Below are 18,161 nucleotides of genomic sequence, written 5' to 3'. Positions count from 1 at the left end.
GAGGCTCTGCAGCAGAACCAGGTTCGACTCCTGGCCTAGGTCCTTTTGCTGCAAGTCACTCCCCCCCTCTCTCTCCCTGTTTCCTGTCATACTCTTCAGCTGTACTATGTCATGTCATGTCATTATCCCTTTCCATGGGGTCACGGGGTGTTGCTGCTGGAGCCAATCCCAGCCTTGTCTCAGGGCGAGGGCAGGGTACTCCCTGGACAAGTCGCCAGCTCATCGCAGGGCCCTCACTGATGATGTGGGGTTCAGTATCTTGCTCAAAGACACTTCGACATGCAGCTCAGCCTTGCTCTGAGCCGGGATTTGAACTAGCGACCTTTCGATCACTAGTCGACCTGCTCTACCCGTTGAGCTACAGCCGCCCCAGCTGTACTATGAAAAGGCCAAAAAAAAATACTTAAGAAAAATATGGGTTTGTGCAAAATAAGCACAGATGCCACTCAGTTAAAATCAACAGTGTTTATTAAAGCTTTCTCCAAAAACACAAACCACCTGCTACTACAACAGTTTCCTTCAACAACTAGTAACATCAAAACATAAGCAAGCCAAACATATAAATGGGTGGAGGCGTGTGTGTGTGTCTGTGTGTGTCTGTGTGCGCGGCAGGAAGTCCCTAATAGACTACAGAGATGGATCGCAGGACTACAGATTAGTGGGCGTGACTTAAAAACTCTTGTTGAAGAGACTACAGGAAGCACCAAATGTGATGTGACAAGGTCATGTGAGAACACCCGAGGTGAGGATTCAGATTGCACTGAAACAGATATCTGGAATTCAAAAATGGCGGCAGTGATTATGTCGACCAAAGGTGATCACTACCCATGCACGCAAGGTTTAAACAAGGGTGGCGGTTACAAAGCTAAGCTAAGTGAAAGCTTAGCAGACAACAAAGAAACAACACAATGACCATGTGGTGCACAGCGGTCATCTCTCCCTCAAACAGTGGCCGGTAAGTGAATCGAGGTTCATTTATCGTCCGCTGATCGAGCCGAAATACGATGTATTGTGGTCACATTGTGGTCACACGTCACACGAGTTTGAAGAGTTTGAAGAGATGTTACAGGGAGAATGAGTCAAAGACTCACTATAAATCGTCCTGAGAAATTTAATGAATCTCAATGTATCAATGATTGTGAATATTTAAATAAACAGAGACAATCCCAAACAGAGATCTGGGCTGGAATGAATGAAAAAATAATAGTTAAGTATAGTTAAAATGTTGAGAATTATACTGTGTGTGTTTGTGTGCACGTGGCTGTATATGTGTGTGTGCATGTGTGCATGCTTACACATGCATATTTGACTGCATTTGTGTGTGTGTGTGTGTGTGTGTGTGTGTGTATTACACTGACTCATTGATAAATCTATCTGTGTTGGCCCAGTTGATCTCGGTTGCCACGGTGATGGTAACCAGGCTGGTCCTGGTAACAGACTGTGAGAGTTGTTTTCTTAGTGATTTCAGCTGAGGCTCACCTCACATTATCATGCTTTTCTCTGCAAAACAGTAACTGCTATCACTAAAATAGTGATATGGTAGGTCTTGTGAGCACTTTGTTAAGTTTGTGTGTGTGTGTGTGGTCAAAAATCTTGTGGAGCAGTTTAGAAAAGTGGATGTGTTTGCCTGCCTCCAGATATGCCCCCCCCCCCCAGTTTAATGGGACTTGATGCAGCAGTTGGTTGATGTTCCTGTCAGTTAAACGCCCACTGAGCCAAAAGTTTTTGTCCGATTGCCTCCAGAGATCCACTGTAACACCACGACGAGTGTGTCTAAAAGATGGTGTTTTTAATTTACTGCTGGTGTGAAAATTGTGGAAAAATGTTCAGAATTTTTTGCAGCTCCTCTCCACTCTGTCAGTTGCCTCCTCCACTCTGGCTGTGAGCATTCTACCCCATACACACCAATGTAAAAAGCTCAAAGTGGCTGAAAAGTAACCAATGTTTGAACTGCGACTGTGCAAAAAGTATGAATGATGAGAAAAAGTTCAGGTGAGAAAGTCCTCATCTTTGAATGTTTAACAGTTTGAATTAAGCAGTATTACCCGAGAGGGTGTGCTTTAACGTCATTTGAGCATGACGGTGATGCGGCCAGGACCGAGGCGCTTGCACTGAGGTCTGCAAGCAGCACCAGCCCTGTCATGACTCCTGTTTGTGTTTGTCCTTGTATCTGGTTTTTGGTTTGTGGGTTTTGATTCATGTTTTTTTTTTCTATGTCTTGTTGTGTTATGTGTTTTGTTTTTCCTTGTCTCGTGTCTCATGTTCTGATTTTTCCATGCCCTCATGTGTCCTTTAAGTTCTCCTATGTTCTCCCCTCTGGCTCCCTCTGTCTGTTGTCTTGTTCCCTCCTGGTCTGTTCCTCTGTGCTCCTCCCCCTCATTATCACACCTGGCTTCCTTCCTCCTCTCTCTCCTCACCTGTTCCTCGTCATGTCATTAGTGTCTGTGTACTTAGTCTCTGTGCTCCCCTCACTCCTTGTCCGGTCATTGTTTTCTGTTTGCTCTTCTCCATGCTCTTCCTGAATGGTATGTATTCTTTGGATTTTGATTTCTGGTTTCTGATGTTTGATTTGAACGTTGATTTTTTTTTTTCTTTGTACTTTGTCTTGCTTTTAAGTTGCTACTTTGCCTGGCTGTTTCAGTTGTTACTTTGCTTTTTGTCCCGTTTTGTCTGCCTTGTTTTTTTTGCATTCGGCTTTTGCTAAATTAAAGCTCGCCTTTTGTTCCTCTTTATCATTGCCTCCCATGTGTAACTGCGTTTGGGTCCTCCTTCCCTTTCCTTAGTTTTCCCCTTTAAAACCCCAACCTGATAAACCCTTAGTTGTTACTAAGGGTTTGTAATTTATATTTACATTTATATATTACATTAATTTATATATATTACATTTATAATTTTCATCTCCAAAATGGAGTTTAGTTCTATTTATTTTTCAACAGCATTTGTAATGTTATAGCTGTGGCTATTTATATGTTCTATTTTAATAGTTTTATATTTATAACCATAACTTGAGAACCTAACATTGTTTTTAATCTTTATAAAGGTGTTCAACTGTTCTATTATTCTAGTGTTCCAAGTCATTGAAATGTTACATAAACAAAATAAAATCTCTCTCCTTATTACCATCCCTCCACTAAAAATGTTTTTTTTTTTTTTTTTTTTTTTTTTTTTTTTTTTTTTTTTTTTTAAATTAGGTTTGTATCGAACCATGGGTCAAAATTTGTGATACAAACCGAATCGTGAGTTTGGTGTATCATTACAGCATAGATAGATTAGATGGTGAGATTGCTTTTAGCAAATGGATCTCTTAGCAACGAGTATTGACAGAGGAAACAGTTGCAACAAAAAATTATGCTTTCAATGTACATATGGGCATTTGGGTTTTGCTTTGGGTCAGAATTGTGAACGCCGATCTAATTAGAGAGGGCTGGCTTCCCCAAATGATTTATATACACCCAGTAAAGTATCTTTGTCTCTCCAGTGCTTCATGTGGAGATGCAAGGACTGTGGGACAGCATTAACAAAAAGATCTGAACTGCTCAAGCACTAGAGACTGTAGACTCGTATCCATGCACTTATTTAAATTGTGCATGGAGGTTCAAGATTAAGTTAAAAAAATCACCCTACCAAACAAGCAGTCAGCAAAGTTGTGTCCACGTTCACATGCCATATTTGCGGCCATAATCAACAAACTAACTTTTATCTTTCCTTTCCTTCTGACAGCCTAGAAAAAGTGAGACTAGAACTTCTGACAGAGATCGGGATAAGGAACAACTAAAGGGTCATCGCAGACAAAATGGCTAACATGTTTGCCTACAGGCAACATGAGGTGGTAAACCAAGAACCAAGCATTCAGGACTTGAAGGACAGTTGGCCTGCACTCTTCACACAGACACAGGTAAGAATGGAACTTCAGTGATTGAAGTCTGAATACTTCAGGATTTATTACAGTGAGCTGTCACGAATTGGTCATAATGTGACGTGAGACATGCTGGCGTCCTGATGTCTATCACAAACAGATCACTATGCGGGGAAGACATGATATTTCTGCTTAGATGCTTATGGGTCAGCACACAGCTTGAGTTTATCGTTCTACAGACAAATAGACAGAACCTGAACTATGCATACCACGGCCAGCACTTCATCGGATGTTACCCAACAGCGACAGGGTGGAGAGATCTCTGTCTGTCCGAGTAAGTACGATTACCGTATGCGCATGCATTACTACAACTCAATTAAATAAGTTACATAAAACACCGTTCTGAATTTAAAAATCTCCCTCTCTAGTTACTGCAAATGAATTCCTTGATATAAATTTCACACAATCGGATTACGGTATGTTATAAGGTGTGTTTTGTTTTTTTTAGTGTTTTTTTTTTTTTTTTTTTTTTTTTTTTTTAAGTCGATGTATGGTGTATGTAAAGCAGTGCATGAGCAAAGCAATACGGGTTTGTTTGTTACTTACAGAATTAATCGACCACTCCGCTCAGAGGTATTACAACACCGATCCAGCCATGTATCTGGGGGATTTCAGTGATATATCCGACACTGACATCCATGCCAGAATAAACAATGTGAAAAAGGGGGAGAAATCCTGAGGCTCCGTCCGAGGAAAATACTACTTTGGAAAATATCCAAACCGCGGCGGTTCCGACGTCCGGTGTTTCAGATTAACGTGGGGCTATGTTAACTGGCGACCGTGAGCCGAATGCGTCTGTGGTCGCCGTAGCTACACCAGATGTTGAAAACGGGAAGAGAAGACGTAGCTGTTCTCGGTTAAGCCTTTTTTTGTTCAGGTTTTCTGATACGTGTTCGGCCTCCTGTTTGAGTAAGTGTGTGGCTGACTGTCAGTCGTTGTTTTTGTTGCTGGTTGTTACGGAAGTTGCTGTAAACAGGAAAAGGGAGAGCTGCTCTTCCTTTGAATGTGTATCTCTAATAAATATTAATAAAATGCAGTGACTCGTCTTTGCTGTTTGAATAAACATGCATCACATAGGCGAACTATGGAACCCTTTGAAATGAAAATAGATAAATACAGTACGAGACTCGAACTTGTACTCAGTGAGGGGGGGGGGGGGAACTCCAACCCTGTCCGTAACTCAACAAGCCAACAGAACCACAGTGGACTCCCGCGATATCAACTATTTCACTCTTTACAGCAGACACACAGCTGCCCCTTGGACACAGAAGCAGGCCAGATCAACTTGTGACCGCAGTGTCTGTTCACCGTGTCTGTACTATGATGGCTCAGAACACAAATAAGCAGCCATTCGAAAAACATTTTTGCCCCCTAAATATGTTGGTGCCTGCGAGATTGCGTGTGTATAGAGATAGATATCTATCTATATCTCTATCTCCTAAGGCCCAAGGTGTTTGTTTTTTTTATTTATTTTTTTTTTACATGCATTTTTTATTTCTCTTTACTATTTGGGTTTATTGGAGCCTAATTAGAATAAAAACTAAACATCTTCTGATGTTATGTACTTTCAGAGAAAAATTATGTCCACATATGTGGACTCATGTTCCGAATTTCCACAAAACACAATCAAGTCAACTTTGTGTAACAGAGTGAAAAACTCTTTATTTCCACCTTGAACATGGCAGTTTTTTTTTTTTTTTTCTGACTGCTTTTGCATGTATTAAGCCATACACACATGTTTGAACATGTTTTGAATATCGGAGAGTGGAAAAAAAACATGGAAACATTGCATTTTTGCCCTTTTGGACAGTAAACATTAACTCATAGTTCATTTGAAAAGCTGCAAACAGTTGCAGGATGACATTGTATGCTTGTAACAAAATATAAAACATTCAAAGCAAGCATTTAAAATTGTCACTGTTGCATCAGACTATTAATGTGTTTTGAACATCACAGTGGAAAAAAAGGAACAATTTTGCTTACGGGAGCTCAGAGGTCAGAGATTGATCTTCACATGTCTAAGAAGACCAGTACATCCTGATAGTTGGGTATCGGATGCAGGACATCAAAATGCAGGCACCAAAAAAGTGGTAAACCTCATCCACTGACATATTGAGTGGGTCCCCACTCTTAGACAGTGACATAACATTCGAGCATTCTGCAATCATTGTCATCAAATCTTTATCTATGTACTGTTCAAAATAGTCTAGTGGGGTCCAGCCATGTCTGTCTAGATCAGATTCATCCTGATGCTGATACTCTGCGAGGTCTGGCGTCAATGGCGTAGCCTTCCAGCGTATTCCACGTCCTGCACAACCAGAAACAGAATAAAAATAGTATTTATTGCACCATTTCATTTCATTGCAATTGAGGTCTATTGGTGCAAAAAATGTCTGTGTAGAAGTTTCTACAAAATTTGAGGATTTACCCTCAAGGCTTGCCACAAATATTAACTATTACCTTGTTGGGACTCTCCCTTTTTCTTTTTGGTTTGGTTTGCCAAACGGAAATTGTCTCAGGGAACTGATGACAATTTCCAAGTTGGAGATATTGTTTTAAAGCAAAACATCAGGGAACAGCAGCGGAAGGGTGGTAAAATGGCTCCAGACATGTTGGGGCCCTTTACAGTAACGGCAATTAAGGGGAAACGTGAGTCTAGCCAGCAAAAATGGCAAACTCATGGCCAACATAGACCAGCTGGCTCATTATGTCGAGCCAGAGGAGAGAATTCCATCAAAGCTCCGAAAAGGTAGCGGCTCTCCTCTGGCTTGCCCCACCATTCCGCCAGCCTCACCAGCCCCCGCCAGCGCCCGCCATCCTCGCCAGCCCCCGCCAGCCTCACCAGCCCCCGCCAGCACCCACCATCCCAGCCAGCCTCGCCAGCCCCCACCAACCTCGCCAGCCCCCGCATGCCTGTGACCTGTGCCCCTCAGGCAGCTAGGTCACCAGAGGATCGACCTATCCCCAATGGTACATCCTGTTCAGTAATGTCACATGATATAATAACCCTATATATCCTTTGAAATTACTGTATTGTTTCATATTTCCAGCACTCAAGCATATATGGAGGTGCAAGGCGGAGGTTCTGTGGGCCAAGGTGGGGCCTTATCAGCTATACACAGCTGACTTTATAAGCCTGGCACCTGGTAGGAAATTGGTGTGTGAGGTGAGTTTGTTAGTTGTTTCAGATTTTCCCCCCTTGATATGCAAGTTAATTATTTAAATATGATTTTGTGCAGATAATCAATGGTTACCTCACACAACACAGTCAGTCGAAGATGAGGGTCATCAACTCATATGAGATGACATCCATCTTGAACAGAACATAAAGGGGGATGAGAATGGTGAGAATAATTGTTTTTTTTTTTTTTTCCAGAGGAGCTCACTACAGTTACACATCTTGAATCTTAAATTCTCACTTGCAGCTTGACGTGTTGGACTGGCATGTACTGATTGGGGTCGTCTGCAAGGATCATCATTGGACTTTAGTCGTAAGTTCAGTTTGAGTACCATTTATGCAAATATAGACACAAGTCAATTCTAGTGCATTGAGGTATACTATCTGTAAAAGGCAATGTATCCAAATCAGAGACGGTCCCTCTTTATTGACCCATTTGGAGCCACCGAACATCAGATAAAACAGTGCAGGGATTCAACAAGGTCAGTAAATCAGAATTTATTGTGCCTTTAAAGTATGTTAAATGGATTCTGATGTGCAATTTTCAACCGTAAGTTTTCTTCCCTTTTTGCTTTAGGGCCTTCATTTGGGAAAAAAAATGTAAATATCTCTCGCTGGACCTGCAACACAATCACGCATCCCCGCCAGCAGGATTCCACGTCATGTGGAGTAATAATTTGCAAAGTAAGATTATGTACCCTAATGAAGTACTTTTAAATGTGTGAATTGAGTTGCACTGATGGTAATATGTGCTTTAAGATAGCAGAGCTTCTGCTGAAAGGGGAGCCTATCATTTTCCCAGTTAATGAAATGGGAATCGACCGAATAAGAAGGGAAATGGCCCATGCCCTACTGGACCACTCTGGTAAGATTTAATCGATTTATCAGCCTAGCTGAAATCTTTATACACTTGAACCAGTGTGAAATTGAAATATCTGTTAACAGACAACATGGCGGATTTGTGCCGATTCTGTGGCAAGAGCAACATGAGAGAAGGGGGCCCTTCAGAGACACCTATGGAAAACTGGGTAGGAAGACTACAGTTCTTTCCATTAAGTGTGAATGTAATTTCTCTAAAAATCTTACTTGCATATCTTTCAGACTGAATGTGATGCCTGTCACATGTGGTTTCACATGGTTTGTGTCAGGGACCCAAGCTTGCAGCAGGAGTGCCTGTGCCTTGGCTGCAAGTAAAGCTCCACCAACTCCACCCTCTTTGCTGCCCTACATAGGCTGGCCAGCTAGTACCACCATGGATAAGAGAACTACTGTCAGCGACATCACGACTGTTCTGTTCTTTTTTTAATTGAATCGTAAAAACACAAAGGAATGTGTTAAAAATAAATGTTTTGAACGGCTGCTTATTTGTGTTCTGAGCCATCACAGTACAGACACGGTGAACAGACACTGCGGTCACAAGTTGATCTGGCCTGCTTCTGCAGCCAAGGGGCAGCTGTGTGTCTGCTGTAAAGAGTGAAATAGTTGATATAGCGGGAGTCCACTGTGGTTCTGTTGGCTTGTTGAGTTACGGACAGGGTTGGAGTTTTTTTTTCCCTCACTGAGTACGAGTTCGAGTCTCGTACTGTATTTATTTATCTATTTTCATTTTTCATTTCAAAGGGTTCCATAGTTCGCCTATGTGATGCATGTTTATTCAATCAAACAGCAAAGATGAGTCACTGCATTTTATTAATATTTATTAGAGATACACATTCAAAGGAAGAGCAGCTCTCCCTTTTCCTGTTTACAGCGACTTCCGTAACAACCAGCAACAAAACAACGACTGACAGTCAGCCACACACTTACTCAAACAGGAGGCCGAACACATATCAGGTATGTTTTGTACAGAGAAAACCTGAACAAAAAGGCTTAACCGAGAACAGCTACGTCTTCTCTTCCCGTTTTCAACATCTGGTGTAGCTATGGCGACCAGACACATTCGGCTCACGGTCGCCAGTTAACATAGCCCCGCGTTAATCCGAAACACCGGAGAGGGAAATCCACAAGCCCCGTCCGAGGAGGAGGAAAATACCGCGTTAAATCCACAAGCTTCAGACGAGGAAAATCGTCAAACTGCGGATGTTCCGGCATCCCGAGATCCCGAACCGCTGACGGAGGAACGCGAAGGTAAATAAAATAATGGAGATGAAAATAAATTAAACTTTTTCTGTTTGATTGTTTTTCGAACCAGCATGCGAGACCTCCTTCTCCCGCCGCCATGTTTAAATCACAGGATATGACATAGTATATTCGCTCAACCAATTGCTATCAAATATGGTGCCCCCTTTGGTTTGGAGTGGTATTTAAAAAATAAAATAAAATAAAACTCTATAGTTTCTGACGTTTTTAAATAATCTCTGTTTTTTTTCTCTCTTTCGCCGTATAATAGAGGGAGTTGGAGAGTTTGAACCTCGGTCAGAATCGTCTCCTCAACACAGGCGTCGTGTCTGGAGAGCCGGAGGTGATTTTTTAAATTTATTATATTAAGTATAAATAAATAAATAAATAAATAAATAAATAAATAAATATACACACACACTAAATTTATGAGTTTGTTTTGTTTTTACAGCAAAGGCGTCATGGAGATGGCTGGTGAACAAACGATTAAGAAGGAAGCTGGCCAGAGCATCTAACTGCGTTCACAATCAGTTCATCCTTCAAAAAATCCTTGGTACACAGATTGCAGCGAACCGGACCTATGTTAAGATAGCTGAAATCATAAACTCATAAACTTTAGGGGGTTAAAATATGTCTGATCCACACTGTATTCCAGATGCACTGCTTGAAGCTATAGATGAATTAAATAGAGACTCTGACTGTGGACAACAACCGACTGACCCTAACCTGAACCCTGACTTACTTCAAATGATAGAAAACAGTCTCCACCACATTCATCAAAACCATCATACTGTACAGAATGAGTTTTCTCAGCTGCAGCAACAGCAGCACGGCGGGTCTCTGGTAGAGCCAGCTTCTCCCAATCAGAACGAGTCAGCTTCTCAAAATCAGAATGAAACTGTGCTGCAACGCGGGCATTTTAACAATCTGGATATAAGACGTGTCTTTAACATTCCTCCTCTCGGAGAAGTACCTGATCTTGCTCAATTTTATTTAGACGTGCGCAACTTTGCGGATTTAGCGGAGAGAGTCAGACCCAAGGTTAGACGTAACAACGTCGTACAGATTGAGATAATAGCTGAAAATGCGCGAGATCACATCATTGTTAGATATGACGAGCAGGAGGATAACATCGTGACGGCTTTTGAGGGGGTGTTAGCGAGGTTAATACAATCTAACGCACAGATCAACGAAGGCTCCCCTTTAGAATTTGTCATTCAAGTGATCCGAAACCCTCGAGGCGGTGGTAGACAAAAGCAGTATAAACCGTTAGATAATGAAATCATCGACCTGAAACAACCGCGCCTGTGCGTGGTAGAAAACAAAAACAACAACCTCTGCTTCGCTGTCAACTTGGCTCATCTCACCCATCCTCATTTCACCGATAACCAAGCCCTGGAGCGCAGTAAAGAGTTGCAACGGTTGGCGGGTCTGGGCGATCAAACGGAAGTAACCCTGAGCGACGTTGGCAAATTTGAACAGATACTGAATCGCAAAATTGTGGTATATTACCGACAGTCGGAGAACCGGACTCTTTCACTGCTTGAAACAGATTTTCCCAATACGTCTCACCCGTTGTATCTTTTCTTGTTTCAAAACCACTACTACGGTGTAAAAAATCTGAAAGCTCTTTCAGGAGTCAGACACGTCTGCCATCACTGCCACAGGGGTTACAAGTCCCGAGAGAAACATGCCTGTCCTAATCACTGCAATCTCTGCCTGGAGCCTGACTGCGTTACGCATTATTCCGACGCTGTATTCTGCACAGACTGCAACAGGAGTTGCCGTACACACGCGTGTTTCTGGAAACACAAACAGCCCAGACCTTTCTCTCATTCCAATCTCAGCATCTGCCAACAGATGTACAAATGCCCAGACTGTAAACATCTCGTCTCACGTCACGAGGAACATAAATGGCTAATAGATGTAGAATCTGCGGAGCAGAGCGTCCTCCTCACAGCGACATAAACAGCGACCAGCACCTGTGTTACATCAGGCGTCTGGAACCTGAAACAGACCACGTTGACGGTATATTCTTTTACGATTTTGAAACATTTGTGAACCAGGAGGGTGTGCACGTACCTTATCTGGTGTGTACAAAATCGCTCGCCGGCGAGGAGTGGCACGCATACGGTCCAGACTGCGTTCAAAAGTTTGTCCAAAAATTCAGAAAGAAAAGACAGAGAGGCTACATTCATTGCACTCAATGCCAAGGGATTTGACAGTTACTTGATTCTCAGTTACCTGATGGGAGAGGGTATGACGCTCTCTATCATCATGCAAGGTAGTAAAATTATCAGCTTCACAGAATCCGATTTCCGGTTAAGATTTATCGACTCCCTGTCTTTCCTCACCATGCGTCTCAGCGCTATGCCTAAGGCGTTAGGTTTTGAGGATAAATCCAAGGGTCATTTTCCTCAAAAATTCAGCTCAGAGAAACGATTACAGTACGTAGGTCCCTACCCCCCTCCCCCCGATTATGGGGTAGAGCGCATGTCCTCCGCTGAGCAGGAAGAGTTTCACGCTTGGTACAGAGAGGTCTCTCGAGGTGTTTTTAACTTTGAAAAAGAAGCTCTGTGCTACTGTCAAAATGACATTGATATTCTGAGGGAGGGTTGCTTGACATTCAGAGATCAGTTTATCGACGAAACACGCGTGGACCCCTTCAGCTGCGTTACCATAGCCTCTGCATGCATGAAAGTGTTTCTCACCAATTTCCTGACCGATAACACTCTGGCCATACCTTCACCCGACAACTACAGACGTCACTCCAAAACATACTCAAACTCCTCCATCCAATGGTTGGAGTGGGTAGCGTATTCTGAAAGAATCTGTATTCAACACACTTTAAAAACAGGAGGGGAAAAGAAAATAGGCCCGTACTTTGTAGGTGGTTATGCTGAGAGAGAGAGGGTGAGAAATGGGTCTGGGAGTTCCAGGGTTGTTTTTTTCATGGGTGCCCGTCGTGCTATCGGTCTGATGAAATCTGTCCTCTGACCAACACTTGTTACGTGGATCTGCATGCGGCTAGTGAGTCTAGACTCTAGGAGCTGAGAAACGTTCACAGTGTTCATACAGTAGTGATGAGGGAGCATAAATGGAACGAGATGAAAACATCAATTGAGCGGGTAAAAAAGTTCTTGGAGAGCTACGTTTCTCCCGAACCGCTGTCCCCTCGTTCGGCCCTGTACGGAGGTCGGACTTCGGCCTTGAGGTTACGGTACAGTACGCCGCCTGGAGAAAGCGTGCATTATGTAGACGTCACTTCCCTGTACCCATATGTCAACGCCAACTGCTCTTATCCTTTACAGCACCCTAAAATCACCTGTGAGGATTTTAACGATTCCCGCGAGTATTTTGGAATTTGTATCAGCCGGTCCCAAGAGTTATGCCTACCAGATCAGAACCAAGAAAAAAGTCGCCGTAAAAATGAAAGGTATAACGCAAACTCGAGAGTGTTGTGAACAGATCAACTTTGACAGTGTGAGAGGGCTGGTGGAAGGCTACCTCGATGGTATGAAGGAGGCGGTGCTTGAGACCCCTCAGCATGGCATCAGAAGGGATAAAAAAAGGATTTCTGCTGAAAAACTCCTAATTTCAGAAAAAGATCCGGGTGGTCTACGATAAGAGATGTCTCTTCCTGGACGGGACGACTCTACCGTTTGGTTATTAGGTATTTTATTTTATTTTTGTATTTGTTTTTTTTATTTTCCTGAAAAATGGAGGAGATTGAATATGACCCTAGACTAAAAGTGTCTTTGTCATGTCTGATTGTAGGACCCAGCGGGTCTGGTAAAACTCATTTTGTAAAATTTGTACTGGAAAACTGTGAACATGTGATGAATACTGTACCTGAGAATATTGTGTGGATTTATACTTCTTTTCAGCCCCTGTATGCCGAATTGCAGAAAACGAGTAAAAAGATAAAATTTGTCAGAGGGCTGCCTGATTCTTTTGAAGATTTTGAGGATACCCTCATTGTCCTGGACAATGTTATTTTTCAAGCCTCTGATCATCCTGAGGTGGTTAAAATTTTCACACAATATCAGCATCATAAAAATATGTCGGTCATGATGTTAACTCAGAATGTCTTTCATCAGGGTAAATACAGTCGTACTATCAGTTTAAACAGTAATTATATGGTGTTATTTAAAAACCTGCGAGATAAATTACAAATGAATATTCTGGCTTGTCAAATTTTCCCCTCGCAAAAAACCTTTTTCTTGGAAAGCCTCGAAGATGCCACCAAAGACTCCTACGGGTATTTAATCCTCGATCTCACACCTTCCTGTCCAGAACGATACAGAGTGAGGAGCGGTATACTTCCCGACCAGTGGCCCGTCATCTACTTGCCTAAAAACAAGTAGGTTACCATGTCACAGTGTATAAAAAGGAACGCCGTCTTACTACAAGCTTTGTACCGAGCATCGCCCCAGAAGCGTAAAGATATCATCGTCCACAGTTCCCCTGACTTTCTCCAGGTGTTGTGTGAGATAGCTTTAAATCTGTTGAAGGGGTTGAGTTCCTATGAAAAAGTCAAAAGATGCGAGGCTCTGCTGCGGAGGTATCTCACCCTGATGAAACAAGGTCAGAATGAGGAGCGTCAGGTTACTCTCCGCCTGCAAAGTGACCCCTCACCGTTACCAGCACCACCGCCAGCAGAGTCTGACCCTGCTCACCCTCCGCCCCTGCAGGAATCTGACTGGGTTGAATCCGACGATACAACCAATGAAGTATTAAAATCCCTACCCCTGCGGGACCGTAAAAATGCACGGTACATTATGCAGAAATTGGTCGGCGGCTATGGAGGGTGGACGAGCAGGGGTAAATTTATTTATCGGGGGAATGTGGTGAAAGGATCTCATGTGATTGATTTATTTAAAAACCTCTCCCTCTCTTATAAAAAAAAAAACCCAAACTCATCCAAAAGGCTGGATGACTTTCTTAAATACTCTGGCGGAACTAAACATTCCCTTATCTTTGGTGAATAATCGTCAAACTCGTGAACAGTACCGACGTCTTAAATCGCACGGTGACGGCTGGGGAGGAGAAGAAGAAGAAGAAGAAGAAGAATATAAAACACCCGCGCCTTTACCACGTCGTCAAAAGGAAAAAAAGGTGGCTTTATCCCCCACATGGACGGCTATGAAAAAAGATAAAACATTTCCACCTCGACGAGTTGGAAAAAAAGAAAAAGATGATCCTATCCCCTACATGGATGGCTATGGATAGAGACTGTCCGGAAGAATATAAAACACCTTTCCCAAATAGTCGTCGAAAAGAAAAAAAGATGGCTTTATCCCCAACATGGACGGCTTTAAACTGACTTTTTTATTTTCACACACACACACACAGAGAAAGACGTGGATGAATAAATAAATAAATCTTCAACAAAAAATTGTTTATTGGTCTTTTATTTTGTTACACACGTTTTATCAGCATTTTACACACACATCGCTGAACATTTGTAAAGAGCATGCCCCGTGACGAAAATGTCGACCGCATTGATGACAAGCGAGGCGACGTTGGTAATGATTCACAAATTCAGATACCATACGATCATTTTTAAAGACGTCGTCGTGGTACAGAGCCAGTATGTCTTTATAAGATAAACTCCAAGCCCTGTGGCAGTGATAAAAAACACAATGCTGTCCGCAAACGACCGACAGAGGGTGCTGAAGCTGACGGTCGTGGTACAGTATTTTCTCCGCGCGGCTCTCCAGAAACTCCAAGATGGTGGAGGGGTAGTGTGGAAAATTGGGCGGGAATCCGTAAGAGTCAAAAAAGGTCGCGGAGCCATCCTGTTCCAGAGTCAGAGATAATCAGTGTTCTCCGGGCAAGTGCGAGGGATGGGTGTTGACAGGGAGGCGGCCGTTATCTTCAGGGTAAACTCGGAAGCGCGTGTTCCCATCAGACAGAAAGCATCGTTGCTGCGAATCAGTTTAATTCTCAAATCTACCGAGTTGAGCAAAAGTCTCTTGCAGAAAAATATGTCGGCGTGAAGCGGACCCAGCAGGTCCACTTCTCTCGACTCCTCCTTGAATACGGCTCTCTGATTTAATCCATTATTTGGTACGTTATTGGTAACGATACAGTAGAGTCCATAGCACCCGCTGTGTCTTTGTAAAACAGGCCAGTGCTAAATTGACTCTTTAGCGTATTTTCAGAATAGTTGAGCAGGGTCTCAATCATGGCTCTGTACGGATGTGTGGCGCTGGACTGTGAAATCAATCTATCCCCTAGAATTACGTCGCATTGGCTGAAAATCGTATTGAGAGGATAATTGATGAGTGATACGGCCGTATCGGCGGGGATGTCGTTTCCATTCTTCTCCGTAATTTTCACCCGGAGGAGGAAAAAACACGGTCGCCCGGCGGGCGTTTCTTAGTCCTGCTGGATAAGACCATAATACCTCCGGCCCCTTTCAGCTTCCCCCGTTCTTTCAGTTTTCCCACTACTCGATTGACTGCGTCGGCGGCGATCTTACTGGCGGCTGTTTCAACAGTGGAGCTACGAAACGGAACAATTTGGAGAAGATAGATCCTATCCCTCTACCGTACATCATCGGCGTTCCGTAAAACCCGGGTAGAGCACCTCCTGCTTGATTTTCATGATAGCTGACAAAACGATGAGGATCTTGGCTGAGACGTAGCGTAGCCATCCTTACCGAAGCAGTAGAGGACGCTGAACGGGTCTGAACTGCAGCTTGACTATGGTTTTCCCATAAACAAAGTCCACAAACCTGTCTCGGTCTGTTTTAATTTCAACGTGGATGGTTTTGCTTTTTCGATACGGGTAGGTAATTGTGAATATACAGACGTTACTACTGATGTGCGTACGGGCCAGGACACTATTATACTTGCTTAACCCTTTAAGCGCCAAAGTCGCAAAATTGCGACAAGCAACATTGCTGAATAAAACAGGCTGTATCTATAAATGTGGTGCCAAATCTTGTTACTACTTTTCACCAGGAGATGGCGGACATATGTGGCTGTAATCTGAGCAGCATTTGTGGGCGTGGTTCTATTCAAAGTTTTAGAGTAAAAAGAGTTTGTAAAATAAACTCCAGCGCAGAGATGCGGCGGCGTAGCAGTGGTAGTCAGTGGTAGTAGTGTTGAGCGTAGCGAGAGCAGAGCAGAGCGAAAGAGTGTTTTTTCATTTACTCACGATGCCGAGAGGTCAGTTTACGGTCGACGAAGTACTTCGTCAGGTACTGGCTGACTCCGATTCCGAGGAGGAAGACGTGCAGTTGTCCAGTGAGGCAGAAACTGACGTTAGTAGTGACGGCGAGTCCGCACGCCATAGTCCACAATCAGCACATGCTATAGCGGATGCTTCACCTCAGCGTGGCCGAGGTGGAAGCATTCTGCGAACGCCAAGCAGGGGACGTGGTCGAGGTGGCAGGGGGGCTCATAACACCGCAAATATGGGTGAATGTAGTGGAGATGAAAACAGCCGCGGTTGTCGTGGCAGACGCGGGAGAAGCCGCGGGAAAAAACACACCGCTAATGGCGGCGGAGGTGGCGTTCACCGCCGCACCGTAAATCACGGCGGCGATGATGATGATGATGATGGCTGGCAGTTCTTGAGAGAAGAGGAAGAATATCAAAAGTGGATCAGAAATTTTGATGAGCCTGTTGGTTATTGTGGAGGCGATCTGACAAATTCTGAGCCCATTGATTTCATCTCTCTTTTTCTGAATGATGAATTCTGGAGCCTCATCACCAATGAAACAAACAGATATGCCCACCAGTTCTTTGAAAGGTAAATTTTGAAACCAAACTCCAGATTTCATGATTGGTATGATGTGACTGTCCCTGAAATGAAAGCTTTCATGTCACTTCACTTGTGCATGGGGCTTGTGGAAAAATCTGAAATTGAGGACTACTGGGCAGGTTTTTGGCCAACTTACACACCTGGCTTTGGCAAAGTGATGGCAAGAAACAGATTTGAAAACATTCTTTCTTTCCTTCACTTTGTAAATAATGATGACCGCATTGAGAGGGGCCAGCCAGGTCATGATAGACTCTTCAAAGTGCGTCCCATAATTGATTTGATCATTCCTCGTTTTGCTGCTGTGTATGGCCCACTCAAGGAACTTTCCTTGGATGAAATGACCATTGCATTCAGGGGAAGGTCAACATTGAAACTGTACAACCCCAAAAAACCTGACAAATATGGCTATAAAGCATTTGTCTTGAGTGAGGCCAGCTCAGGTTATGTATTGGAGTGGTGCATCTACAGTGGCAAAAATACAAGCGATGAGGACAATTTAGGGGCAACACACCATATTGTCCGTCAGCTGCTTGCCCAGCACACTGGGAAAGGGCATGAGGTGTACATGGACAGCTACTACACATCACCAGCCTTAGCTAGTGAGTTAGCTGCTAAAGAAACTGGAGTGTGCGGGACAGTGAACTGCAACAGGAGAGGGATGCCAAAGGGGCTGAAACCAGCCCAGTTGCCTCTGAGAAGGGGAGATGACCCAGTGTTCATGCGGCATGATAAACTGCTGGCTTGTGCTTGGCATGACACAAAGCGTCTCACTCTGCTGTCCACCATTCATGGCAACACAGTCACCCAAAAACGGATCCGGACAAAGGAAAATGTGACTGGGTTCCGTCAAATTTTGAAACCAGTGTGTGTGGACAGTTACAACTCCTTCATGGGAGGAGTTGATACATCTGATCAACGGATGAAAACATACCTGTTTCCACACAGATCCTGGAAATGGTACAACCGCATTGTTGATGCGGTTCTGAGCATCAGTGTGGTCAATGCGCACATCATTTACACACGTTGTAGTCCTGGTCCACACAAACCACTGAAGGCCTTTATTCAGGACATTATAACATCTTGGCTTGAGGGCTTCTCCAAAAAGGAAAGCAAAAAAGGAGGACGGCCTTCAATGCAGCAGGGAGAAATGCCACAGAGGCTCACTGAAAGACA

At 43.5% G+C, this 18,161-nt stretch overlaps 1 protein-coding gene and 1 long non-coding RNA gene across 6 annotated transcripts; one reads left to right on the top strand and one right to left on the bottom strand.

The window, feature by feature from the left end:
- Window positions 1-4,366: 4,366 nt before the first annotated feature.
- LOC119011882 lies at window positions 4,367-6,414 on the bottom strand. Its single transcript, XR_005072292.1, has 2 exons — window positions 6,377-6,414; window positions 4,367-6,224 (listed from the first exon to the last, which is right to left on the bottom strand). It is a non-coding gene; the product is annotated as an uncharacterized LOC119011882 (long non-coding RNA).
- Window positions 6,415-6,765: 351 nt separating this feature from the next.
- LOC119011881 lies at window positions 6,766-13,145 on the top strand. 5 transcript variants are annotated; one of them, XM_037085321.1, is made up of 11 exons: window positions 6,766-6,886; window positions 6,967-7,082; window positions 7,156-7,260; window positions 7,342-7,407; window positions 7,506-7,576; window positions 7,672-7,778; window positions 7,854-7,959; window positions 8,040-8,122; window positions 8,196-9,221; window positions 9,484-9,555; window positions 9,664-13,145. In XM_037085321.1, exon 11 carries the CDS (start codon window positions 9,843-9,845, stop codon window positions 11,178-11,180), a length of 1,338 nt encoding a protein of 445 aa, XP_036941216.1. In that variant the 5' UTR covers window positions 6,766-6,886; window positions 6,967-7,082; window positions 7,156-7,260; window positions 7,342-7,407; window positions 7,506-7,576; window positions 7,672-7,778; window positions 7,854-7,959; window positions 8,040-8,122; window positions 8,196-9,221; window positions 9,484-9,555; window positions 9,664-9,842; the 3' UTR covers window positions 11,181-13,145. The 5 variants fall into 5 exon arrangements, with proteins under 5 accessions (XP_036941216.1, XP_036941219.1, XP_036941220.1 ...); XM_037085323.1 differs by lacking the exon at window positions 6,766-6,886 and having other exon boundaries at window positions 6,976-7,082; window positions 7,672-7,763; XM_037085322.1 differs by lacking the exon at window positions 6,766-6,886 and having other exon boundaries at window positions 6,976-7,082; window positions 7,488-7,576.
- The last annotated feature ends 5,016 nt before the right edge of the window (window positions 13,146-18,161 follow it).

The sequence above is a fragment of the Acanthopagrus latus genome, chromosome 21, assembly GCF_904848185.1.
Source record: "Acanthopagrus latus isolate v.2019 chromosome 21, fAcaLat1.1, whole genome shotgun sequence".
Taxonomy (NCBI): domain Eukaryota; kingdom Metazoa; phylum Chordata; class Actinopteri; order Spariformes; family Sparidae; genus Acanthopagrus; species Acanthopagrus latus.
The sequence above is the reverse complement of the archived record's forward strand: the minus strand, read 5'-3'. Positions and strand labels throughout refer to the sequence as shown.

Coding starts and splice junctions, on each gene's coding strand:
- LOC119011881 (XM_037085321.1), top strand. CDS start 9,843: ATGTCTGATCCACACTGTATTCCAGATGCACTGCTTGAAGCTATAGAT.